The 26,736-nt window shown below is 40.6% G+C and overlaps 1 protein-coding gene across 1 annotated transcript; it reads right to left on the minus strand.

Annotated features, from left to right (window-relative positions):
* Window positions 1-14,561: 14,561 nt before the first annotated feature.
* On the minus strand, window positions 14,562-17,701 carry smtla (somatolactin alpha). Its single transcript, XM_058634251.1, has 5 exons — window positions 17,672-17,701; window positions 17,334-17,524; window positions 16,158-16,271; window positions 14,940-15,119; window positions 14,562-14,804 (listed from the first exon to the last, which is right to left on the minus strand). The coding sequence occupies exons 1-5, from the start codon at window positions 17,685-17,687 to the stop codon at window positions 14,610-14,612; spliced, it is 696 nt and encodes a 231-aa protein (XP_058490234.1). The 5' UTR covers window positions 17,688-17,701; the 3' UTR covers window positions 14,562-14,609.
* Window positions 17,702-26,736: the final 9,035 nt, after the last annotated feature.

Genomic DNA, 26,736 nt, shown 5'->3' on the forward strand with positions numbered 1-26,736 from the left:
GAGTTAACATATTATGACTGTCTTAAACTGATCGGACAGCAAAGAAATGGACGATGAGGTATTTTGCTTTGCTGGCTCATGTGCAGCGTCCCTGGGGACAAAGCTTTTGTTTTTGCGCCGTCTTTCTTGTTGTGTTAATTAATGGGATGTTTCGCGAGGTATAATATGTGGAGGTCATGGATGTGAGGAGCTTGACGGCGTCTTTCACTGATCGACCAACCAGCTCCCCGCATTTGTCCCCGGGGAGCTTCTCTTGTTACCTGCTAATGCCTCCCAGTCTGGCAGTCCTAACGTTGTGAAGACTTTGGCGGGTTTGGAGTTTCACCTTTTCTGCTATTCGTCTCGTGCTAGCTTCTGCACTTGACACTTGTCCAAAAATGTTTGACGCACACATACCTCTCATTCAATCGTGGGGGGGGGGGGCATAACACTGGGCAAGTTTGTTTGCAAAGCACTATTCATGCACAGGGCAACTCAAAGTGCTTTACAAGGGCATAGACGTTAAAATGGCAATCATAATAAAAGTTAGACATTAAAATTGAAATAGTCATTAAGACGATGAGAGATAAAAGTGTGTTATGCCAATACAAAGTGCATTTAAAAGGCGAGAATGAATTGATAACTCGGATGATTACTTAAGTTTCAGGCCTGATTTAAATGAGCTGACAGCGTTTCAGGAAGTTTGTTCCACAGTGTAGACTGAAGCTGGCAAAGATATGCAAGTCAAGCGATATTTGTACAACATAGTGCAACTCAATATAACGCGACTGTGTAGGGCAGTGTTTCCCAAGTTTCATATTCGGGGATCCATTATCCACAGTACAAATCAAGACAAACGCAAATGTGTGCATATTATAACATTATAACTAAATTTACTGTCACTTCCCCAAAACAAATTGTATTTCTGAGTAAACAAACCAGCCATTTCCAAGAGGAATGTTTGATAAATGAATCACAATTTATGCATTATGCAATTTATTTGGCATCATACAATAAATGCCCCGTAAGTCTTCTGCGAGTGACTGCTGTATTGAATATTTCATTTCTTCCACTGGTGTCGGTGGGCCTCACGTCAGGGTGGTGTGATTGCGTTGCATATAATCATGTTCCTGTTGATTTGTGTAACCTCCTTTTTACATAAGCTCGTCTGTGAGAGGAACAAATGGGAAGACGCTTGTTTAAAAGCCCTGAAAATTGAACATTACGTTACAATTTAAATGAATCGAATCATTCAAACTCGAATCCACCCTGTAACCAGCTGAGCTGCTTTTGTTTGTCTTGTCGCTTAATCACCTTCGAATGCAGGAGTCGCCTGCATGTAATTACTTTGGCAGGAACTATCTACGGCTAATGGCTTGAAAAGTGAGGACGTGAATACATTTAGTCTTATTTTTGTACTGCTATCCATCCTTTCAGCATTCTATGCCATAAAGACTAATACATGACTGGAAATGACTAATTGGTAATTAATTAATCACCAGCTATTCCAATCATCTATTTATCTTTTGAGTGTTTTTTTTTCCTTTTAATTAAATAAAAGCAAGTTCTCTGATTATCTTGTCTTTGCTCTCGTTGGTCCTCCATGACAATAAAGTGAATACAGTATGTGTTTGCTTTGTGGACAGAAACATTTGAGGACAGTGTCGTGTTGAGGTTTGGGAATCACTGATCCATATTTTCCACCATTTTCTGCATTTTACGAATGAAATGACAAATTAATCCACTGAACGTCGGTAATAATAATAATAATAATAATAATAATAATAATAAAAAATCATTAGTTGGATCCCCAATATGCCATTGCATGCTCCCATGCAAATGTAGAGTATTATGGTTTTCATTAGTTGAAAACGTGTTAACTGTCAAAGGCAGAAAGCCGCAGAGAAGCCACCCAGTCAATTGTGGTGATGTGGCCAGTTGAGCGAAGGGTGTGACTAATTCCCCCAGAAAGCGACACGTCCTCATTGTGAGCTGTAAAGCTCAAAATATCCTGGTGACTCTGTCCTCATTCTGCTCAAGTCTCCATTCATCTTTTCCTCACTTTTACTCCTCATCTGCTTGATATTTTAGTAGCACGTTCAGGCGACTTTCATCTTGGAAGGGCACATAAATCAAGCCATAAAACAATTGGCAAACTTGTTGGATTTGAAAGCACCTCTGGAACCCATGAGTAAATCTATAATCATGATCCACCTACATCGGGGTGGTCACATACTTTCCAGTATGACTGACAGTGTGTTGGACCCTGTGTCTGTGTGAATGTGCTAACATGATGCGGTTTTTGAGCTCAGTAAAAGCTTAGCTTCATGCAGTTTGATTGATATTGGCTACCAGTGCACTGTAACCCTCAAACGGCTGTGTGCAGACTTTTACCTCTGCCTCGCACTCCACAGCTGTTTCCTGCCCCAAACTGCTGAAACAGTGGTGTACCAGGACCAGAGGTAGGCCAGCACAAACCATACTCTCTCGATCTGCCACACATGTGTGCACACATATATCAACACGAGCATGCCGTGCCCACCACCCTGTAGACTGCTACTGGTCACCTTGCAGCACTTCCTGCATGAGTTGGGTCATTTCCTCCTTTCTGCTGAGGGAGGATTTAAGCTTTACTGAGGTTAAAGCACTGGAGGGATAAAGAGAGGACAAGGTTGCTGCTTCCTCCCTTTAATCACCTTCCACCTGTCTTTCACTCACAATGTGTACAACAACATGCAGACAGCAGATCATTTTTACTTCTTTTTTTTCACACCCAGCTAAGGAATCTGAGTTTATGGGGCATACGAGCCCCATGTAGCACATTTACTTAAATTCACATCTGGGCAGAATGAGGCCTTGTGAAACTGTGGCACTCATATAATTCTAAATAGGGGGATCATGGCGGTGTAAAGAGCTGAAAAACAGGTTTGTGATGGGAAAGTTAGTCATTTAGCAGAGGAATCGGGAAAATTCTTGGGTAATGACGGTGTGCCCTTGAGCAAGGAACTTACCCGGGTCAAGAGAGCAAGAAGTGATGGGTTGTTGTTTCGCTGGTCCGCTTCCACACCGGCAGTTATTCATTAAATGTTGGAATGTGATAAAATATGTTGCTGAATAGCTTCTTGTGGAAAAAGTTACTTGAAGAAATCATACAAATCACCACAAGCAGACCGTGCTTATAGCATCCTAGGAAAACAACATCCGTCACAAAACTTTATATGTCATACTACCTTGATATTTTCTCCTCCTCCTCCTCTGATGACAAATCAAAACAACTCTAAATGGAGGCTGTTTATCATCAGAGACTAAAACGACTGTTTAGAGACGATCCCAAAAGGCAGACGGTTGAGGAGAAGAGAATTTTTTTTTCTTGAGAAACACTGGAGAACACTTCAAAGTGGTCCCAAATGAGCGGAGTCATAAATGCTTTGCCCTTCAAGTGTGTTCAGTGCAATCACTCTCGAGTAGTGAGGGTAAAGAAATGAGGCAGATTGTTTGTGACAATTAGGGTGATGCCAGATACTGCCATCTATAGCCTCTGCAATCACTTGTCCCCATCAGCCAACTTCGTTTATCAGTAATTGCAATTTGGAAAGAACTCTGTCGCGATTAGGCCCAGGGAGTGGTCAGACTCCGAGCTCGCCCAGCCCTAAACAAGAGGGCACTGTTTGGGGAGAGTCTGCACGAGGTCCCACAGAGAGAGAGAGGGAGAGAGGGAGAGAGAAAGAGAAAGAGAATGACAGTGGTAAGAAAGAAAAAGGAGAAGAAAACAGGAGTAGAAAAAGACAAACATGAAGCAGTGGCTCATGAATACTATATATGTAATTTTTAACTAATCTAACTAAAGTTATTTTTATCACCTGATTTCTCTTTGTGTCCTTTGAGAGAAGAATAAATGAGACCCATTAATCGTAGAGGTCAGAATTTCTTTCTATGGTAAAACTTAACTAACAATGCACAAGTTTGATGGAGTGAAATCTTTATTTGAAGGAAGTGTAGGCCAACTCCCAGTCATGTCAGAACTGCCCATAATCTCCTCCTATTGTACAATTTAAGAATCTCCCAAGTGCTTTCAGGACACAGGAACACACCAATACACGACGGACACAGAATTAAATCACACTATTATACAAGTCATGTGATATGTAGTTCATAGTATCAACAAATGTTATCCTTTGTCCTTTTTCAAAATCCCAACATGTTGTTTATACCCAGTCCTGTCACTGTTTTTTTTTTTGTATTTGACCAAATTTTCCATAACTGAGCATATTCCCCGGGCGCTACTCAGTGTGGCAGCCCACTGCTCCTAATTCTAGGATGGGAATGCAGAGAAAATGCAGAGAAATAATTTCCCTAAGGGGATTAATAAAGTATATATATATTGAACATTGTAGTTTAAAGTGAAACACAAGTGAGTGACCAGCCATGGTTCATGTTTAATTTCATATTAAAGGTAACTGACGTGAAAGCAGTTTTTATAGTTACAAATGTTGCATTGACAAACTTTAATTTATTTTTCCCGTTCAACCCCGGCATAAGAGACAATATTAAAGGAACATGACTGACATCTAGTGGATATGTGCTGTAACTGTACCTCAGCACAAAGTGATGCATGTGGTTGATTCACCTTAAACTGGGATTTCATTGTATCTTTGGTGAAGTTGCAGCACATAATCCGTGTGGATCATGTTGGGTTTGTTGACCAAAACTCCAATGACTGTGATCAATCACAATCTGTGATCTGTGTAATATTCAATGCACGTAACTGTTTATTATGTCAGTCAGTCAGTCATCATCTACTGCTTTATCCTCAACCAGAGGGTCGCGGGGGGTGCTGTGCCAATCTCAGCTACATCGGGCGATAGGCGGGGTACACCCTGGACAGTTCGCCAGTCCATCGCAGGGCCACACACAGATAGAGACAAACAACCATTCACTCTCACACTCACTCCTATGGTCAATTTAGAGTGTCCAATTTACCTAATCCCCACATTGCATGTTTTTGGACTGTGGGAGGAAGCCGGAGTACCCGGAGAGAACCCACGCACACACGGGGAGAACATGCAAACTCCATGCAGAAAGGCCCTTGTTCCAACCGGGGCTCGAACCCGGGTCTTCTCGCTGCAAGGCGAGAGTGCTAACCACTACACCACCGTGTGACCCCTGTTTATTATGTCATGACAAAAAATACTTCAGATATCATTAGTCATGAGGTACATCAGCTACATTTAGATAGTTTGGGCTATGCTATTAAAAGTACATTATTAAATCAGCATGGGAACAAAATCTAAATGATGGCACCTTTTTTTTATTTTTTTTAGCAGATTCTTAAATTCATAAACACATTTGGTCCATAGGCAGCTTCCGTATTTCATCCGTAAGTCTGCTGCAGGCTCGTCCTGACTGCAGCTTTGAAAAGATCCCCCCACGTGTACAAATAAAAAGACACACATACACACATACACACTTGTGTCTGCATGACTTTAGAGAACACCAGCTTGCATTCATTTCCAGAGGACTTACTCTAACTGTAACTATGGCCACTACATACCTAAACCTGTGCCTAAAGTTAAAGGAATACTTCCCCCACAACAGGGGTAGTATTTTTGAAAAATTGTGCTTCCCAACCTCAGTTTTCCCTGAGTTGAGAAATATCTTCATTCTTTTCTTTGTTACGTGACCACCAGTGACACTTGTTAGTCCTGTTAGCGTAACTGTTAGCGTAACTGTTAGCAAATATGGCAGACACTGTTTACATTCTGGGAATGAGGTCCCGTCCCCCTACGAATGGGTCTAAAAAATGCCGTTTCAAGCCTCGGACCAACTGGTGGGCACGTAACAAAAAAAAGAATAAAGATATTTCTCGACTCAAGGGAAACCGAGGTTGGGAAGCACAATTTATCAAAAATACTACACCTATTCTAGTAATACAAAGCTAAATGCAAATGAAATGAAGTATTCTTTTAATCTTAACCTTAAACTTTACTTTATATTTCTCATTTGGAAGACCTGCTTTAGCATTCGGTTACTGTGGAAGGGGATGATGGTCCCCACAGCATGAACAAACGACTGATCAAGTTTGAGCTTGGGCATAATGGTGAACTTCTAATCTTGTTCACACCAAAAAAAAATCAATTCAATGACAAGTTATACTTCAATGCCAAAGCAGAAAACAAACAAACAACAGAAAGACATTAGCAGAGAATTGGAAAGTCAAATAAATCACTCTTATCAGTTTCAGAGGGAACCAGTGAATCACCCCGCTGCCAAACAAGACCCTGTTTGTGTACTGTTAATTAGATATTTGCCTTTTAAAAGTCACCAGTTGGCAGTTATGTGGCTTTGAAATGGCCCAAACTAAAACAAAACCGGCCAGCGCTGCCGTTTGATCTGTCTGCCGCTGCTGACGGAGGATGTGAAAGATTAGTTTTTACTCATTCACGCCAAAGAAACTGGGAACAATGCTAAACTCCGAGGACATCTGGACAGCCAACAGCTTACAGTGCCGTATGTGTCAAGGAATAGATTGGTGCTCATTGAGCATGTAAACCCAGGCTTGCACGTCCATCCTCTGTCTGTCTGTGCTGCTGTTTATCCACACATGATCATCAAGAGACCTGAGGTTCTGTTTGTGTGATATTGTGTTGGACGGCTATAATAACAGTTGGCGTGTTAAACTAAATGCCCCCCCCCCCCCCCCTCATTATTTTTAATACAATTCACAGATCCTATGTACACTTTGAGTATTTGTTTCTACTCTACAGATTCTACCAAGCCATTTCTTGTACTTTCCCCATTACATCCTGTGGCCTTTACCCTCTCCAGGCCTCCCACCTCACCCTCACCCTTCCATCCTGTCTGCAGGCTGCCAGGCACAGATAAGGTGTCTTGGCAGTGAGTTGAAGTGCTGTCCTTCGCCTCGCTGAGTGGGAATCCAGGAAGCCGTGTTAACGCCACAGTGTTGGAACAATAGGATGGGGGTTGGGCGAGAGAAAAAATAAAAATAAAAGAGAAAAAGATTGTAGGACTATCAAAACAACAATTGTTTTCTCCAATTCCCTTGTGTTTTATGACACATATTGTTTTAAACCCAATCATAGCAAAATAATAAACACAATGTCTGATCCACAATAGGTAGCCTTACTTATTGTGTTCGAATTTTTAAGTGTCTGTTTTCAAATTAAAATAATCTTAATTGCATTTAAGAAATTCATTTTTAGTAAATGTTCTATTTCATGTCCAGCTTCCTTCATCCTTTTGCTATAGTACAGACAGAAGTCTTCCATTGTTTAAATACATTGGGGGACCCTGGTAATCTATGTGTGTTCAGAGAACAAAGATCATACAAAGTAGGAGCAAAATGTCACAGGGCTTTGCTGTTTTCTGGTGGATTATGAGGCTTTTGTCCTTGTGGGATTGTTGAATGCTGGCATTAAAGGTCAGACCCCGGCCAAGTGAATCCAAGAGAGGGACAAAAATGTAATGAACTAGCATAGATAAACTAATAAATATGACGCATCCTGAGATGCCATACAGATGACGCAAACTGAAAATGTACTGCCAGTGTTTCAGGTGAGCTGAGCTCAGATGTGTACATGTGTAAACTGCTGTTATCAGTTCTCTGATTCACAGTCAGACCTTAATCGTGGGGAATGTAGAACAATAAACCATGGAACTCTTTTACACCTGTTCGCATGCAGCCCTGTTATCAGTTCCTCCGCTTCTCTTTTAAGTAAAGCCAGCAGATTTGCGGTCCTTGCAGTTAAAGTCGCTATTGTTTGAATGTTGTCTCAAGGCAGGAATCTGTACGTCATGATGCTGCTTCTAGAGAAACCATGTAGGCCGTGTTCTTATTAAGCTTATCCAAGTGAGACGATGAGTTAACACACTGTCACCCACATCTGGCTCACATTCTCTAAGAAGTGTTTTTATTCTGGTAAATAAATGTAACTTACTTTGTCCATGACACCATTTCAATACATTGCTCATGAAGCTTTAAGACTAAGCATGTATTGAGGTACCTGTCACACATATGCCCTTCTTCTCCTCTTGGAGTATTGACCCTGTCTCACAGGGCCAAGTGAATATTGTGTCTTCAACACTTTGTGCTCTGCAGTAATCTCCAAATTGGGAGTTAAATCGACTTTTACAGTACTGCAACCACATTACCTCATTTTCTATTTAAGTATCACCCTTTCAAAGCCTATTAAATTTGTTCTCTCTTGCTGCTACCTCCGCCTGAAATGGTGCGTTGCCATAGATTTGTAAATATATGCATTTCTGTACGCTAAAAATAACTGCAGCTCTTTCCTAAGCAGTATTAGGATATTGAAAGCTTTCCCTTCACCATATTCCTGTCCTTTTATGACACGACCTGGCACAACGTCTCTCCTAAACCGGCTGTCTTGGGAACAAATATTTCCCTCTATTATTGTGAGTTAAGTGTCTGAACTCACTTTTCACCAAATACCACACTGAAATTGAACCGGCCCCACGGCCTGCATGTTTTAAGCGGTTTGGAACTACATAAACAGTTGGTCAGCTGCAGAGGGCATGGGAGGAAGCCACAAATTTGGGGGTAGAGTATCGGGACCACAGCGAGTAAACATTGCAATTTCAAGCATCATTCATGCTGCCTTGATCAAAAACGGATGGCTCACATTTCCAGCTCGTTGCATTTAGAATGCAATAAATATTGAATGCACTTAAAATTTGCCAAACTGAGACTCATTTACATTCAACACAAGGGGAATTAATTCTCTGGTAAAAATAAGGTTGGAAAAATCAAAATGGAATTCCCATTATCAACCCATATAAATACAGAAACTCTATGGCCACTAAAATTTACACTTGAATGCTTGAATTAATTTGGAATAAATCACCTTGTGAGCTTCAGTATTTGAACTGCTCTCCAAAAATAGAGTTGGCTGAGATGGTTTTTAGTCATTTTATTAACAGAACAAACTTGTGTGAAAAAAGTGCCCTCGCTGCGGCTGCTTGCCAATAGGTGTCACTAAGGTGCCACTCCACCTGTCCCACACTGGTCCCACAGACTTGCATTGTTTTTAAAACCATTTTAAGATATATATATCTATATATATCTATCTATCTATCTATCTATCTATATATCTATATATCTATATATATATAGAGAGATAATGTAGATAGATAGATAGATAGATGGGGTCACCAAATAACTTTGTTAAATGTTTTCTAGCTTACATTTTATTTATTTTGATTGTATCTCTTGAAAATGTCCAGTTTAACTTTTCAATAATACTATGTATTATAGTCTTTAACAACAATGGCGAAATGGATCTCTGCACAAAAAGTGAGGGAAACACCGTCATCTGTGACAGAATAAAAAAATCTGATCTGAAGATTTTGGACTGATGATTTGTCAAGTTTTTATTTAGTTTTTCATTCTAATGTAGACGTTATACTATATCAAGCAAACATTGTTCCTTACAGATTTTAAGTAAATCCTCTGGTGTGATCCACTAGCGCAGGGGTGCCAAATGTATGGCCCGTGGGCCAGAACCGGCCCACCTGAGGGTCCAATCTGGCCCGCAGGATGAAGCTGTGATCTGTAAGTTGTTATGCACATGTGTAAATGGTAGACTTTTGATTAATATTGTTGAAATTGCACTTATTCAGAAATGTCAGGTTGTTCATAATACGTTTTGTAAAAAGATACTTCATTAAAAGTAAAACAAAGGGAAACATTTGGAGATCTTGTTGTATATAGGTTATTATGCTATTATTTTACTGGTCTGGCCCCACAAAACCAAAGTTGCGGTAAATCATAATCATAATCATAATCCCTGAGCCAAAACTGAATTCACCACACCTATCAGAATCCATTAAGGATCAGAGGCCAGAAGTCCAGCCATTACTGTTTGTGAGCTCTCCCTTTTTGTCTCCAATCCTTTTCTTTCAGGGGAAGAAAATGGATAAATGAAAGCCAAGCACACAAGGATAATCCTTGACATCTTTCCAAAAAGGAAATTATTATATTTGAAGTTATGAAAGTGCTTCCTGAAGTTAAGGAAATGAATAAGATATTTAGGCCCGTGTCTTGATCTAAGAAAAAGACAAGACGGCAGAAATACAAATATATGCCCCTCCACTCCACAAAACTCACGTTCTCTTACCAGCTCAGTCCCTCTATTTGCAGAAAAAAAACAAAGAAAACAAAACCTAAAAGGTCCTCCTTGCCAGAGACATGAATGGAGGAAATTGCATTGATTTAGCTCAGCTTCTTTTGGCATCGGTCTGCTCTCTTCATTTTTCTTTCCTGAAACGGGGGCGTTTGTTCCTCAGCTGCTGGTTTTGAAACAGTCAGCTCAGATATTATACTTTGTCTCTCATTATATCTACTGTGAGCTGATGAGTGGAAGTGAGTATCAACAGCTCAATGCTTTATTGCATATACTACAAACTTTGAACCGCAGACAGCTTTTTTTTTTTTGTGCCTGAGCCAGAGGAGACTTTTAAACTACTGTTTTACTTCATGAATGAGTGTAAAGTGTGTGTGTGTGTGTGTGTGTGTGTGTGTGTGTGTGTGTGTGTGTGTGTGTGTGTGTGTGTGTGTGTGTGTGTGTGTGTGTGTGTGTGTGTGTGTGTGTGTGTGTGTGTGTGTGTGTGTGTGTGTGTGTGTGTGTGTGTGTGTGTGTGTGTGTGTGTGTGTGTGTGTGTGTGCGTACAGTACAGGGAATACGAAGCACTTTGTTTAACTGCCAAAAGCCAAATACCACTCAAACCTTGTGGAATTACATGTAATTTATGACTGAGAAACAAAGAGCTAAGTCATGTTTACTAATAAAATAACCATCATTTCTGCAGCACTATAAATATTTCTCCACACTGTCCAACATGACGCACTTTTCTCCAGTGGACATTACATTAATTGAGTCGGTCCTTTTAAAAATAAATGACTCTGATTAATGATCATTTAATCACACATTTTCCAGATTTAGTCTCTGTCATATTTTGTTAATCCATTTTAATGTTCGGCAGTACAACATTCTGCTTTATGGCACTGTGTGTGTGTGTGCGTGTGTGTGCGTGTGTGTGTGTGAGAGACACTCGGGCCTTCATGCAAGGAAAAACACACATTCACCCACATGTTGATATTGCAATGACGATAGATTTACAATAATGTGGTGCAGCCCTACTCTCTAGGAAAACAGATCATCATTCTTTGACACAGCAGAGGGCTTCAGTTTAGGACAACTGATGTCTGGTCCCCCACTATGCTCCCATCAGTTGATTTCCCCACCATCACCAGGGTAATCACCTTATTTCCTGGTGGTGTATATCCTGCCATGCGCAATGTTCTCCCACCACAAACCAAAAGACAACCCATAGGACTTGTTTCACCACACGCAGCATGTTCCCATTAATCACAGCTGCACACGAGGCATCCTCTCTTGTCTGCGCCACATGTTAGGCAGGTTATGTAACGGCAACCGCCGTGACAACAAGCTAAGTTTCCAGATAACGGTGCATTGATTTTGGCAGTTCTATCTCTAAACTCTCTACTACTTTCAGACAAACGCTGAGAAATGTTTTCAGGTGTGTTGCGCTGTCGTCGTGACTTCCCCTTTCACCCTGTAAAACATCGTCTTCCGAGATGAAACACGAGTCTACTGCTGTTACAACCTGACATCTTTAAACATATTGGAACAGTTAGGATGGCCTTGATCCCCATGACCTTTTGACCCTCACTCGCATCTCCACAGAGCCTTGAAAAGATGCCTCATCTGGGGAGCCAGAGAGAGAGAGAGAGAGAGAGGGGCCAAGGGTGAGGTGAGTGGGGCGTCTAGAGGTTTAGATGTATCACTGCTCCAACAGACATGCCTGACTTTATGATTACCAATACACACACAGAGTCAGCTGTGCATGTTGTAGCCTCAGGCCCACTGAGCTCAGGATTGGTTGGTTGGCTCTGTTTGAGAACTCCTGCTGTTCTTTGGTGGCCTAAACATACTCCCTGTTGTCTGCAGTGGTATGATAGAAAGGGCAGTATCATGAAAGAAGCTGCAGCCTACGATGGCAGCAGTTGATTCAAAGGAGAGGCCATCCTCCCACTCTCACCTCGGCTCATTCCTTATTTTCTAATTCTGCATGAGCAAACATGCACATATGCCATTAAATCAGAGAATATAAGAAAGGGAGGGCACACAGTTGTTGCTGCAGGGTTTTGTGTTTGGAGTGGAGGATCTTGCTGGGACTGCGCGAGTGTTTTAGGTCTTTCCAAGCTGTCGTCTTGAGCCTTAAATGAAAGCACAACAACAGTCAAGCCACTGAAGGCTCAAGGACTTCTTACTTTGAGTCTTGGTTTCATATCAAGCCAACACTTCCGAGTCTAACTCCTCTAGATGTGTACCTGCCTTCCAGCTATCCATTTTCTCGCTAGATCCAACCCACTTTCCCCTGCATGTCACGCTGCCCAGAGCTGTGCTCAGGCCCTTCCCCTGTCATTTTGGTTATATCATTTTCCTGCCTCATTTCTGCCGTTATTTTGACTGATAAAATTGCACTTTTTTACCTCTCTCTGCCTCCTCCTTTAAGTCCATTTTCTTTACATTCCCTGCACCCTTCCTTTTGCCGCCTGCCTCCCCTGCTCCACTTTTGCATCTCAGCAGTCTAGATTTCCTTTCCTGAGGTTATAATAGTTAGACTGTGAAATCACCCGGGCCCCATGCCCCTCCCTTCATCTCTGTGTCCTTCTTTCCCCTTCCACTCCCCAACATTTTTATCTCCCTCCCCTGATCCCCTCCCTCCCCTTACTACTTATAGCCAATCTTTAATATTTATGGCCTCAAAGTTTGAGAAGTGGGTGGGAGCAAGGAGATTTGGCTCACCCATGATTACCCACATGTCGTATGGAACCAAACAAAATAAGGTTACGGTTGCAATACAAAGGTTGTGACTGTGGAGCTGCAGCCCTGCAGAGAGGAGTGGAGGCTACCCAATCTCTTCTGGGCACCCAGACTGAAGTGATTAGGCCACAGGAAGCTGAACCTGACATTGCTGACACTAGCCCCCCCCCACTCCTACCACATCCTGCCTCAACATCCACTCACACCACATGACAACACCTCTCCTTGCTGACACGGGGCTCACTGTGGCAACCATAATCCTGGTTTACCTCTACTGATAGATGATGGAAGAGCAAAGGACACCCAAGAGATTAAAAAAGAAAGGATGAAACCTGAGATCACATGGAAAGGAAAATGAAAAAAAGCTCCTTTTATTATTTCTCTTTTGTCATAGTGTGGTGTCGGCTGCAAACGGGAACAAGCAATTCAGTCTGCTATTCATGTCTATTATGTGCAAGTGGGATAGCTATTGCAGGTGCTTTATTTTAGGTTCAGGCCTCACGTAGATTGAAACACTGTAAAATAACATTTTTGTTGATATGAAAAAATATAATTTCAATAAGAAATCAACAGAATAATTACAAACAAATAACCCCTAACCCATAAACAGACTTGCAAGTTTCACTTTTTTCTCACTATCCACAAACCAGCATAAGATAAAGATGACCTTCAGGACAGAGCACTACTGCCCTCTTGTGTTTGGGAGTGGAAATGGCAGGATAAATAGATAATTTGTCTGTGATTTATTTCATCTCGACTTAAGAAATGCTTCCACTCACTCACTCACTCACTCACTCACTCACTCAATAAATTCCATCATCTTCATGTATTTTTTCCCACTTGCTTTAAAAACATCTTAAATCAAAAGCATTTTAACAGGATGGTTTTTACAGTGCAATGGGCTTCTTCTATTTACACATGAAAGCACAAAAAGGACATTTGCCTCTGCAAATTTCTCCAAATTATTAAACCTCATTCATTCAAATAATTTATTCAGTGAATAAGTACATTTGTAGAATAAAAAATGATGCTATGTTGAATGAGGGTAATTTAGGCCAAGAAATATTCATAATTCGTTGATGAATGATTAATAGCGCACAACAAATATCTTGTCAAACCAAACACTGCAGGTGAGTCTTTCCCCTAAGGTTTACCTATTATTTGTCTTCTCTCCCTGTGTCTCTCTCTCTTACTGTCTCTTGCACCAATCAAAATGTGATATTTCTTTTTGTAAGTAGTGGTTGCTCTCTGTTTGACTCCCGTCTCTGGTAGAAGTGTTTCATTTCACTAATGCAGAGGTGAAACCAGCTCCATTTAAAAATGGAGTCAGGCTGAATACCCAAGGGGGCCATGGGAATAATCAAAACACTGCCAGAGTCAGCGTGGAATACAAACTGCAGTTAGGAACAAAGGAAATGGAAATCAATGCCAGCATATGCAGATTTTTTTGACAACCCAACATGCAAATGATCTTTTGGGATTTTGCCCTCTGTTGCCTTTGCTTGGTTAAAATAACAACTCAGATGGGGAATTGAAACTTCAGTATGATGGAGGAAAGGGCACAGCATTACACCTACTTAGTTTTGAGTGAAGGTGTTCCAAAATAATCAATAAAGAATGTACTGCATTTGCGAGCAAGGCTGAATGCCTAAGGCATGGTCATATATATAAGTGCACACCAACCATCCCCAGGAATTAATTTAAAGCTAAACATTGTTTTATTTAAAAGTTGCACATTATGTTTTATGCACAGTTGAAATTGTCAGTTTGCCGACACTTGAGGAGCTTGAGGAAAATCTCCATCTTATGGGCGTCTTTCTTGAAGCAGCTGAGCAGGGTATAGTCTCTCATAACAGATTCCAACACATCTGGTAGGACATCGTATTGGAATAGATCTTGTTCGTTGTATGTTGTAGTCAACATTCCTTCATCCAGCATCTGCGTGGCAACATTAGGAAACATTAGAAACATTATGGATAAAAACACACTGTGTGTTGTCTTTACAAGAGAATGATATTATAACTCAGCTGGAAATATAAACCTGACAATTTAATCCAAAGGGATCTGACCCACCTTTCTGATAAGGACGACCACGCCTTGCTCCAGACTGACCAGTTTCTCCGACACCCACTTAGTCTTGTTGAGCAGCACGTCTGGGGCATTATCGTAGCGATCTAGTGTGGTCTGCAGGTAGACCAAAGGCTCGACCCACGACTGGACCAGCATCAGCACAGATTGCAGCAACCATTTATCCTGCGATGCAAAAAGTGGTTAGGGAAATTGGGGACTCTAAATTACAAGTAGTGAATGTGAGTGTGCGCTGTTGTGTGTCTGTGTGTTGTTCCCATAGGTGTCACTGGTGGGAAAGAATGAAGATATTTCTCAACTCAGGGGAAACTGAGGTTGGGAAGCAGAATTTTTCAAAAATACTACCCCTATTCTAGTAATACAAAGCTAAATGCAAATCGGTGAAGTATTCCTTTTAGTATTATTGAGAACTTACTAACAGCATGGGTTTCAATCAATGGCAAATCAGCCATTTACATTACATTACAAAAGTATTTTGAAACACCGTGAGTGAAGCAGTTGAGTCCACTTAAATTCCCCTAAATGGAAAAGACTTTAAACCAGGAGGAAATGACCAACACGCCGCACAAATGGCCATTAAACTGCAGAGCAGGCAATATTTTAACATAAGTGGCAGAGGATAAATGATGTATAAAGAAGAGCTTTGCCGTATATGCAGTTTGAAAGATCACATCTACTATTAATGTGATGACATCACTTCCTACAAGCAGTTGCATTATTACCAGAATGAGTCCTTGAATGGATTGCCTTTGCTATATTTTCTGCACATGGCCTTTGTTAGCGGAAGGAGCATTATTGTGCCACATTGACCAAATTACAGTTCACATCAGCCAAATCAGCCTTCACTGGCCTTTGGCTCCATTTAGTTCCCAGCATACTGATCGAGTCGACCTTTAGCCAAAATGGCCACACGCTGCAGGACGAAAGCCATACCCTCACACAGGCACAGACAAGAATGCTTTGTGAAATTATAAAGAGACATTCAGGATTTTTATGATATTTTATGAGCTTATATTGTAATTAATGCTTGCACACTTGGCACCAGTGCAGGACAGATGTGAGGGCTGACATTTATCTACCAACAGTACCATAAAGCATGGACACATACAAATGCACAAAACATATTAAAAGGCTTTAAACGCACACACTGAATGAATAAGCAAACATCTGTCAACTTGTGGTGATCAGTGACCTTACGCTTACCGATACTTGTTGAATTTCACTCTTGGAGCTAGGGATGGGTAAGGCCTTGGTGATGCACGCGTAGCCGACCTGGTTTCTCTGAAGCCGCAGTGGGAAGGGAACAAACAGCTCCTCCTAGAATCCATACAAAGTTGTTAGTGCACAGCAGAAAACAGATCAATCATACACATGTGTGCAGACACGCTGCATGTATTTGTGTTCTGAACCTGTATTTTATGTTGTGGTTTTGTATTCCAAATGAAGACCATAAAGCGCTCAAATGGCAATGTCGCTGTATGTTGAAATTGTTTCACTCTATTCCTAGTCTCTTACAGAACAGGTGACCCACACTGTGCACTCTAGTGGATTTCTCCAATGGATTTTAAAAACGCTGAAGTTTAAAATCACAAAGAAAAAAAAAAAAACTACCCACACACACTAAAGGATAGATCAGGAAAACTGTGACATAAGCCTCACTGGCGTTAGCGGCTGGAGACGTGTCAGAGGCGGCACATTTGTTTTCCAACTTGTTCTCATCCATTGACCCCATGCGGCATCTTTTCAGTAACAAGCTCTACATCATCCCTTTACAAAGACAATTTTGGATTTGGAGTTGGAGAGCGAAAGGGCTTTCACAGGCTGCAAAACCTGTGCTCTCGCTGCTGCAGTGTACCATTATTGCATACTCCACGGTGAGCCTGCTTCTTCAATAAAACATCTCTTTCTCAGAAGTGATGTAGAAGATTACTTTGAAGTCTGGCAGTGAGGTGATGATCATGTCAGAATCGAAAAGCAAATAGCACACAAAATCTCACAGTTGTGTGATTTTGTGTTTGTGTTTTTGGTTTGGCAAATGCTATTGACAAAAGAAAAATACCCATAACCAAGCAGAAAGGGAACTTAGCCAGTGAATCCCGCTGCTTGCTCATGGCCAAAAACCTAAAATAAAAATGTCCCGTGTATGTAAAGGATTCCCTGTGAATTACAGCTATGCACATTTATACTGTTTATATATATATATATATATATATATATATATATGCATAACGTTATGTATATATAGTTATTTTTTAATTGTCTGTAATGATTGTGATGAGTGAGTCAGTTCCCCCTGCAGCTATTTTGTATTATTCAGGCCTGCAGATGCAATATACTGTGTTTCCTACACCACACTAGGTGTCGGTCAACGTTACTCACAAACAAAGAACATGATTCTTCTGAGATACGGGAGATGAGCTCAGCGTGCTGGATGATTCGGTCCAGAAGTTTTTCTTGGGAGATGAAGGGACAGCGAGAAATGCTGCCCTGCTCATCCTTACAGTCTAGTGGGATGCTTACAGCAAGCAAATAGGGCCATAGCAGGACAGCCCATACACCACTCTGTTTGACTAAAGACAAACACATGTTAAATGATGCAGTATTAGGGCAAATTAATATGTCATCTTTATATTCTATTGCACAAATATCCTATAACTGGACAATCACAAAACACAAGTGCAATTACTTTGTGTGTGTGTGTGTGTGAGAAACATTACCTGCCATCATGTGCATTCTGTCAGGAGTCTTCAAGTCCTTCTTTGACTATCTGTCATGTTGACTTCTTTTATAATGCCCAGCGACACCATGAATAAAGGTCAATTTGGTCATGCATAGGCTCTAGTAAGAAAGATACCCGTCCTCCCATTTCTTGTCTCATACATAAAACCAACATGGGAAGTCCTGTGTAGCGAGTTGTGTTGGACCAAGCGTATTTGTTAATATAAAATGTTGGAGAGAGAGAGAGAGATGAAAGTTTTGTTTTGACAGTATGTAATGTGGATGTTTGGAAAAGACGGTACGTAACTGTAACTGAGTGAATGAGAGAGTCAGAAATCACTGGGAACCAAGAAAAAACGCAGAAAGAAGAGTACAGAAAAGTGTTCATCTTTGTTTTTCCAGAACACTTTATTGCACCTTATTTTATCTGCTTCTCTCATAGGTGAAATCTAACTGAAGCATTGTCATTTTAAACAGCGATTGTATAATAGTCATTGTTTATTGTCAATCACAATTATACAAATACCAGTAATATAGAAAAAAAAAATACCTGGAATAAATGAAGTGAGTTAGACATGTTTATGGATACGTTCAAGACGACTCAAAGGTGTTGCGTTACCACAGTTGACGTCAGGGAGACGATACCTATTCACACGTCTTGAGGACACCTGGAGCCTTTCACCACATAAGTCAACCTGTTGCATAAGGAAGTTTGTCATTTTCGCTTTCCCCGCTCTCCTCAACCTTTCCCACTCCACGTCTATGACAAGTAAGCATCTTCTTAAGATGTACGCACACTTCTCTGGAACAGGATTTCATATGTTAAATCCAGTTCACAATAAAATAGAGAAATTGATGAATGTACAAAATCTGGTGCCAATCCCAGCTGCCATAGGGTGAAAGGCAGGTTAAACCCTGGGCAGGTCACCAGTCCATCACAGTGCCAACATAGGGATGAACAACTAACTCACTCATTTACGGGCTTATAGTGTTCATTGTACATGGCGTGTGCTCACCATGCCATGTATGATATATATGTATCTCAAAAATGACAAACACTGGTTGAACTGCAACAACTATATTAATATAATACACATTTTCTACTGTTGTTTGGCTAAGATCTTAACATAAAGGGAGATGCATGTTGATTTAAATGTTTAAGTGCAACTTCAAGTTACCAAATGGAACATTGCCACTGTATATTTAAATAGATTTTGTCCAAGTGTCTTGTAAGGCCACATTTGGAAATTGGCAATTTTGAACAATGGTATCACATATTTGCCTAAAAATCAAACATCCATCCATTTATTAAACCATCAGCTTCACTGCTTATCTTTTTTTGGCAACGATAACTTATGAAATGAACCACAATAAGTAAATAAACCATTGAGACATACCCAACTTTTTAGAATGAATGAATGAATGAATACATACTGAAAGATATACATCAGTAAGTGAAGACACTGGTAATAAAAATATGCATCAGCATTTGAGCCACATTCCAAGTTGATAATTATCCTAATGTATCCTAATTGTCCCATTAATAGACTGTGATCCTATTAATGTGTTTATGTTGTCTATTTACAGTGCCTTGCGATAATGTATGTTATGATTTGGTGCTTTACAAATACAATTTTATTGAACTGAATAAAAAAAAAATGACAGTTAAGTAAAGATTTGCTGCTAAGGCACAGTTAGTTTTGACCACACAAAGTGTTCTTCAAATATTCCTGAACAAGTAGATTGTTCCTGAAATATTTGATTGTTTTCTAATAAAATAACAAATGATTTTTCAGTGCGCATATTCCTAAATCATGCTGTGACATGTTATTTTAAAAATATTACACTAACTAGAAAAACATGTCAACATGGTAACTTGAATAATCTTTGTGAAAACAATTATAAAAGAATGTGTGACATGCCTAAATAATTTATTTAAACACTGAGATTTTGCACGATTGATGTCCTTCACTAATTGCCCCCAAGTCCCTAAGATCTGTGTCAACAATAAGATGATGAACCACGTGTCTATGCTCGGATATAATGTCCAAATATGTCTTGCCAAGTCCTTTGATGTAAGATTTAGCACTGACAATGGCAGATTTTAAATGTTAAAGCCCACATAGACCAAAAGCTCCAGTTAACGTTGCGTTTGTGTGTGTATCTGCGTCATTACCTCGTTTATGAAACCCTAAAGTTTCAGAACAAACAGTTCAGCCACTGCTGAGAAAATAGTGTTGTATTGTTTTCCTGGACTCTGCGAAGCGGATCGGCACTTCCTTAATTTGATGTCGTCATCAGAAATCCTCCCCACTCCTCTCACCACCGTAGCGCCTCCCGGTGCGGGCACTAGTCCGGGCACATCCGGTTGCGTACATTAAATCGCAGAAGAAGAAGAAGAACTACTCTCGTTGTAGCTGCTGAGATGCAGAGCATCCACCGTGCCAGAGGGGGAGCTGTGTATCTGAGAGCTGGCCTATCTATTACGTCACTTCCAGGTACCTGGCCAATCACAGTACAGTAGGAAAGCTCTCGTTGGCTGGCCAATCACAACACAGTCCACATTCTGGGGGTGTGGTTTTGGTCTGAAACGAGACGAGAGCGTCAGTGAGGAGATATTTTGATCGGCTCGTTTGCAGCGATTAGGAGGTTTTTAATCATGAATACAAGTTAATATATGTAAGTAGACCTCCATAACTAACATATGTGTGATACAAGCATTCTATGTCGCCTTTAACACTCATTACTAATCAGCATACATTGTACTGATTTTGTTCTTCAGCCGGTTTTTAGATTTCCAACATGCCAGACTCAAAATATATTTATATAATCCTGTTTTAATAACTGGGCAGCTCATCCTTGCAGGAGGGTTTCAAGAGTATTTTAATAACTGGGTGTGCTTTAATTCTGACTGCATACAAACACGCAAAGAGCAAGGATGTGTTTTTTTTTCTTCTTCGAAAATGTGTTTTCTGGGGTTCGCCGCTCTGTCAGTGACCCCTTTTCCCTTTGGCTGTTGTTTGTTTTGGGGCTTTTAATCTAAGGTCATGCTGTGACCACTGTCGAAATGCCACATATCTCAAAAGTTGGGCTGTCACCCAGACTCGGAGTGAGACCAAGTTTAGCACATTTTTTATAGAACACCTTTCACGGGCTCACCACTCACAGAGTGCCTCACAAAGTGATGTAAAAAAAAAACAGGGAAATCTTTAAATACCATCTTCTTGCAGGAAGCATGTGGAAGTGTACTTTATAATTTTACTGAAAGGACTTGGACTTATTGGAGTGGCAGAAAACATTACAGGCCAAATGTACTTACACGTCCAGTGTGTAACTATTAGTGTCACAGAGGACTCATCTACTCAAGTGTGCCTGGGAACTGTGGTGGCCTTTACATACCAGAAAATATGTAAACACTCTTTAGCAACTCTCTCCACTCTTCCTCTCTCCCATTCTCTGCGTCATTTGCTCCTTCTTCTTCGCTGGTTTTTAAAATTGGGGTTGTTATGAGTGGAGCCATTTTTCTTCATTTGCATAAGCCTCAAAATGCAAAAATCGTGCCGGACCTGGGTTTTCAGTTTGGACTACTGTATATAAACATGGCTGTGCAAGATGAAAACCTCCCTAATGCAAAGCCCTAGTCTAAAGTGCATATAAAGGGCTTATCCCAAGGCTACGTATTCCAAACAAGTGTGATGTTTTAATTATAAAGCAGTCTATCAGGGAAAAGGTGTTAAAAACAGTTTATAGTATATAAAGGCTTCTGTATATTTCATAGTTGCTCTCTTTACATTATATCGACATATCAACTCTTTATCTATTCCACCAAGGTGAGATGTTGCCGTTTGTGTTGTACCATTCTCTGTCTGTAGCGGCGTGCTGAATTACACACACTCTGACGTAAAGAATCCACTGAATCTCAAACAGATAACGTCTCTATGGAGCGTCTTTCAATGGAGCGTCTCTCTGTTGCCGGTCCTGATGCACTGAGACAGCCGAGTGTTTGCTGCTAGTGTATACTTGTGTTGTTAATGGATCATGTAGACGTACCACAGTGATGTATCGGGTCTCTGCTGGGTTCCCTGGTACACACACAGATTCCCAGATAAATTTTTTAGGTAAATGCACAGCAGTTTTAGGGCTTGTGATAAGTCAAACATTTTGATTATGTTATATAAACTGTTTATGACCAACAACTGAATTGGATTGAATATTTTCCTTTAAACACCTTCATATAAACCATAACCAGGGAGAGAAAAAAGCTATTTTTTCCTCTTTGTTAAGATCATGATTGAATGTCATGTCTGTCAATACTTTAGTCTCTTTATCCGCTCCTACGCCGTGTTGGGAGGAGTTACACCACATACACTGACTGACTCCTGTGATGGAACCTGCTGTGTGTGAGTGACCCATGTTGAAGAAAGGTCAATTCCAATGTGTAACTATATAATAGCTATGCAGGAAGAATACTTGTACATACATTTCCATAGGAAAATGAAAACAACCATTTCTGCATGCAGGCCACAGAAAAGAGAATTTGAATACATACATTAGATGGCATGTTCCAGATCCAAAAGAATCACACTATTTCTATTTTGTTGGAGACAATAAGACATAAAATCCTAGTCAATGTGACCTCGATAGCAGAGATAAAGGATTTCACCTGGATTCAGATCCTGGCCTATGTGCCAATATGTAACCGTTGGTAGAGAATATAACCATGTTTTTGCATGCCAGATAAATTAAAATACTTAATAATGACATAAACTAGCAGATTAAGACAACATGAGAGCTGCTGCCTGTGTTTTTGAGAGCCTTGTACCCACAAGTGCATTCAGTGAGCTCTTATCCACACTGTAGCTACAAACTGGATTGTCTGTGGTTGATGAATTATTATCATTTCATACGAACAAAATTATAAAGAAACAGCTGAATGTTTCGCCTCAGGTCTGTTTGCATTTGTTCATGAGAGAAGTGAAATGGAGAAAACGGGCAGTGTGAGCTTTTTTAATGAGAACTTTGTGATAAGAAGAGACACTCAATTTTGTGGTGCAATATCAACAGTCCCCGGGCCACAAAGAAAACTACACATTTGTATAATTTTATGCCTCTTTATGACTTGCAATCAGATCATTATGTGTACAGTGTGTGTGTCTATATCTGCCTGAATGTGTGTGCATGGGTTTGCACAAGCACGAGTGCACTACCTGGCTTTGCTGTGAGAGAGATGGAATATATTGCATTTGCAAACGGCTTAAAAACATTAGTTTATTAATTACAGTGGTAATTTCCGTGCATTTCCCAGATGCTAGCTGTTAGTGAAAGAAGACAAAAACAACAAACCTTTTTGACCAATGCCATTGTTTTAATTTACTGTGGAAAGAAGAAATTAAATGCACAGCCAGGATTCTAAAACAATTCAATAGATATTATATTGGAGGGAGGGGTTTATATTACGGATGCACCGAATGAAAATTGTTGGCCGGAAACCAGAAAATCAGGAAGCGCTGAAAGAAATTATTATGCCATAATTGTTTTTTTAATCTAATTTTGTTATGGCTGGGACTGTGTGTACTTACCTCACAAAAGTCAAGGCATTGCAATTGTATAGATAAATATTCGTGCTTCAAAGAATAAATCAATTTAGAAACTATGAAAATATTTCGGAGGATCTCATCGGACAACAAGGGTGCATGCCCGCCATCTGTTGCAGACAGACAAGCCTTTTTGTTTTCCTGCGCTGCGCACTTCTCCGTCTCCTGGTGGGCTCTCCGTATCCAACGCAGCCTGGATCATTTCTCTACTTGCTGCTTTAGTACGTAATGATCTTTATGACGAGGATCGAGTACAGTCGCGATGAAGTGCAGAGGATCCGAGTAGGTCTTGGTAAAAACGTGTTGACAGACTCTCAAGAGCGCGCTTTTCATTGTTTTCACTCTGTGTTCCATCTCAACCTCTTTGTGTGGAAGACGCTTTAATGCTGCAATTAATGGAATAACCGATGCATCAGATGAGCTGATCCCTTTAGTTAACTGCTCAGAGGGGGCAAGAAGAGAGAGAATGTTCTCCATAAAGATGTGTGACATTCACTGGTGTGAAGTGAATGTTGCGGGGTGTTCAGAATCTTAAAATGTACAATATTATCAGACCTGAAGGGCCGAGTCATACTTTTTTTGTGTCTATGTGCACAGGTCCGCTCGTGTCCATGTGTCATCAATTTCATCATGCACCCATTTCTGTGTTTGTCCTCATGGATAAATCTGCCCACATCTCCAGTATGATACCGCATGGACTGCACACACCAACTACGCATGATCCCTCTCGGACAACACTGTACAGTTGGTGGTACACTCTTGTTTTTGAGACAATAAGAAAAGACGATAACTATGGAAAGTTGTTTGACGTTATATGAGGAAGTCCACCAGAAGCTGCACATGTCGGCGCAGAAAGAATAAAGGACTTACAAATAAGGGTGATTCCCTGGTGAGATATTGCTGATACTGGAATAGAATAAGAGAATAACGCATGGAATGCAGATGCTGACCCCTTCAGCGTGAGTGCATATGGTGAAATGTGAAGTATGACCTGGGCCGAATGTTCACTTTCATACTTCCCCCCTCGGTTTTCTCTGGTTTGACGGAGAACTCGTTGGCACATCAGAGGCAGCACACCAATGAATGACAGTTCTAGGTTGATTCATTAACACTCTCCCCAGGCTTAATTACCATCTCCTTCTAGTAACATGCAATACTGTGTATTTTGAATGCAATCATGCCGGAGCAGCACCTGCATTGCTCCTGTATTTACAATCCCCTCCCTCTGGGGCCTCTGGTGGAGCACACCTGCATGCAAAAAAACAAAATAAGAAACGATATTTCCAAAAAAAAAAAAATGTTTTGGATCTATTTATTCCTGAGAGAGATTTGGCGCCGGTGCAGGAGCTGAAAAAACCAGCTGCGGTGACGGCAGATGCATTCCTGTCATGCCATGATGCCCGGTGTCATTTTTGACAAAGTCTTTGGGATAAAGAAAGAAGGCATAAAGCTTTAAATCAAATTGGTCACACAGCCTTGCCAATCACTGTGGACAACCTATGCAGGCTCACAACCAAGGTGAAGCTGCTGTTATGTGTCACGGTGAGCAATCGCACTGTGTTCTAAAATGGAAATGAAACTGTTACACACCCACAGCTATTGAGGAAGGGATTTGCGTGGGCCGAGGTACAACTACACTCGATTGCCACTGTGGGAGAAGCTTTAGCTTTGCCCTTCATCAAAGTGAGATTTACAGAAAGGAAATGCTTGGCAAGGTTTATTCAAACGAAGCTTCTGATGGTGGGAAGACAAAAGGTACTTCACACCATCCTCCCTGGGGCACATGTACTCCAAAGCTCCACTTCTCTGCTTCACTCCTTATTCTAACTACATGTTCCCCCAAGAGTGCACTGTCTCCCCTGTTCAATCTTTTAAATTCATTTTTTTCTTCATTCTCTCTCTACCTACCCATAGTTTTCTCACTTGTATTCTCCGTGTACAGCCTGCCGTTTCTCTTGCTCTGCGTCTGCATCTCCCTCCCCTTCTTGGTCTTGTACCTACACTCACCTTTAAGTTTCTCTCTTTTACCTCCTTGCTCTCTCCCCTCTTTCAGCTTTGTCTCTCTCTCTCTCTCTCTCTCTCTCTCTATCTGTCTCCAGCCACGTATTGACTGGCTCAGAGCGAAAACCCTCTATTAACAGAAGCCGAGGCCAGATGGCAGCTTTGAGATGGATCACATCAACTCTGAAGGTCTCTGTGGGTTCCAGACTTCTTTTTTCCCCCCAGGCACCTGAAAAATAACTTGCACTTCACCATTTCACCTATAAACTCTGTGGAACTTGTTACTTAAATTCCAAATTTCATATCAGTCCTGGGAAGATCAGAAAAAGCAAATGTACCTAAATGTAATCTTGCTGTCAATGTTGTGTTGGTGATTATAAAATACTGATTAAAAAGAGTATTTCTGACTGTTTCTAGCTTATTGAGTCCAACTATATTCAGAAATCCAAGATAATTTCCTGTGAGTTGTGTATGTTTTTGTTTTCACCACACACTTTTTATCAATCATGTTGTGTATCTTCATTCATCTTCAAGAACTGTCAAACTGTGAAGGTCTTATTAACATATAGACTTTAAATTCCCAGATGATACTCTTTATTCCCAAAGGACATTTGTGGTTGTAGGATGGAAAATATGTTGGCCCTCATTTATCAAACGTGGGTATATGAAACATTTCCACATTAAGATCAGATGTTGGCATAGTGTAAGATTAAGGAGTCAAGTTTGTAATTAATCAGAAATCAGAAACCTTTAATTGTCATTGCACATGTACAACGAAATTATAGCAGCAACCAAGTGTCAAGTACGTAAAAAAGTACAGGTAATAAAAAAGAGGAACAATGTTCAGTGCAAAGTATTTTAATTCTATCTAGAGCATAAATAAAGATGGATTGGATTGGCTAATTGTTATTGGATTGTACTTATCCATACTTGAATGACTTGAATCGTGATGATTCTATTTTATTTTATTTTATTTTATTTTATTTTATTTAGAGACCAGACTTCAGGTGACATAATCACAAGCATTCACGTATATTCATTGCGCAGTTATGCACGAGGGCCGTGTCTGTGAGCCATGTGGTCGGAGATCCAGCTGTAAACACCTGGTAATGGGTGTGACATCATAAGCACAGCCAGACGAGCTCATGAGCCCTGTCTGAGCCTGAGAGCCACAAAGAGGAGACGGAACATTATTCAGCACTTTTTCTAAAATCTGAGTATGAAATACTTATGTTTGGCAAGTGGGCTATTCGCTAAGAGAACTTTGATTGTAATTTTTTTAATTTCTCTGTTTGTTTTACATTTTCATTTAGTGTTAGTGTGTCATTTACTGTAAAAACAGAGCAATTTATGTCAGCATTTAACTAACAAATGTCTGCCTGTTTCTGTCGGGAGGTGAAAGACACAGGCCCCTCTCTCAGCTGGTGGTCACCTGGCCCTTTATACTGTAGCTGGCTCCAAGCCGGTTT

Source organism: Solea solea, chromosome 7 (genome assembly GCF_958295425.1).
Source record: "Solea solea chromosome 7, fSolSol10.1, whole genome shotgun sequence".
In the NCBI taxonomy this organism is placed as follows: domain Eukaryota; kingdom Metazoa; phylum Chordata; class Actinopteri; order Pleuronectiformes; family Soleidae; genus Solea; species Solea solea.

Coding starts and splice junctions, on each gene's coding strand:
- smtla (XM_058634251.1), bottom strand. Junction 15,120..16,157: donor GTGAAATTCAACAAGTATCG/GTAAGCGTAAGG, acceptor TTTGCATCGCAG/GATAAATGGTTGCTGCAATC. Junction 14,805..14,939: donor TGGTCGTCCTTATCAGAAAG/GTGGGTCAGATC, acceptor GTTGCCACGCAG/ATGCTGGATGAAGGAATGTT.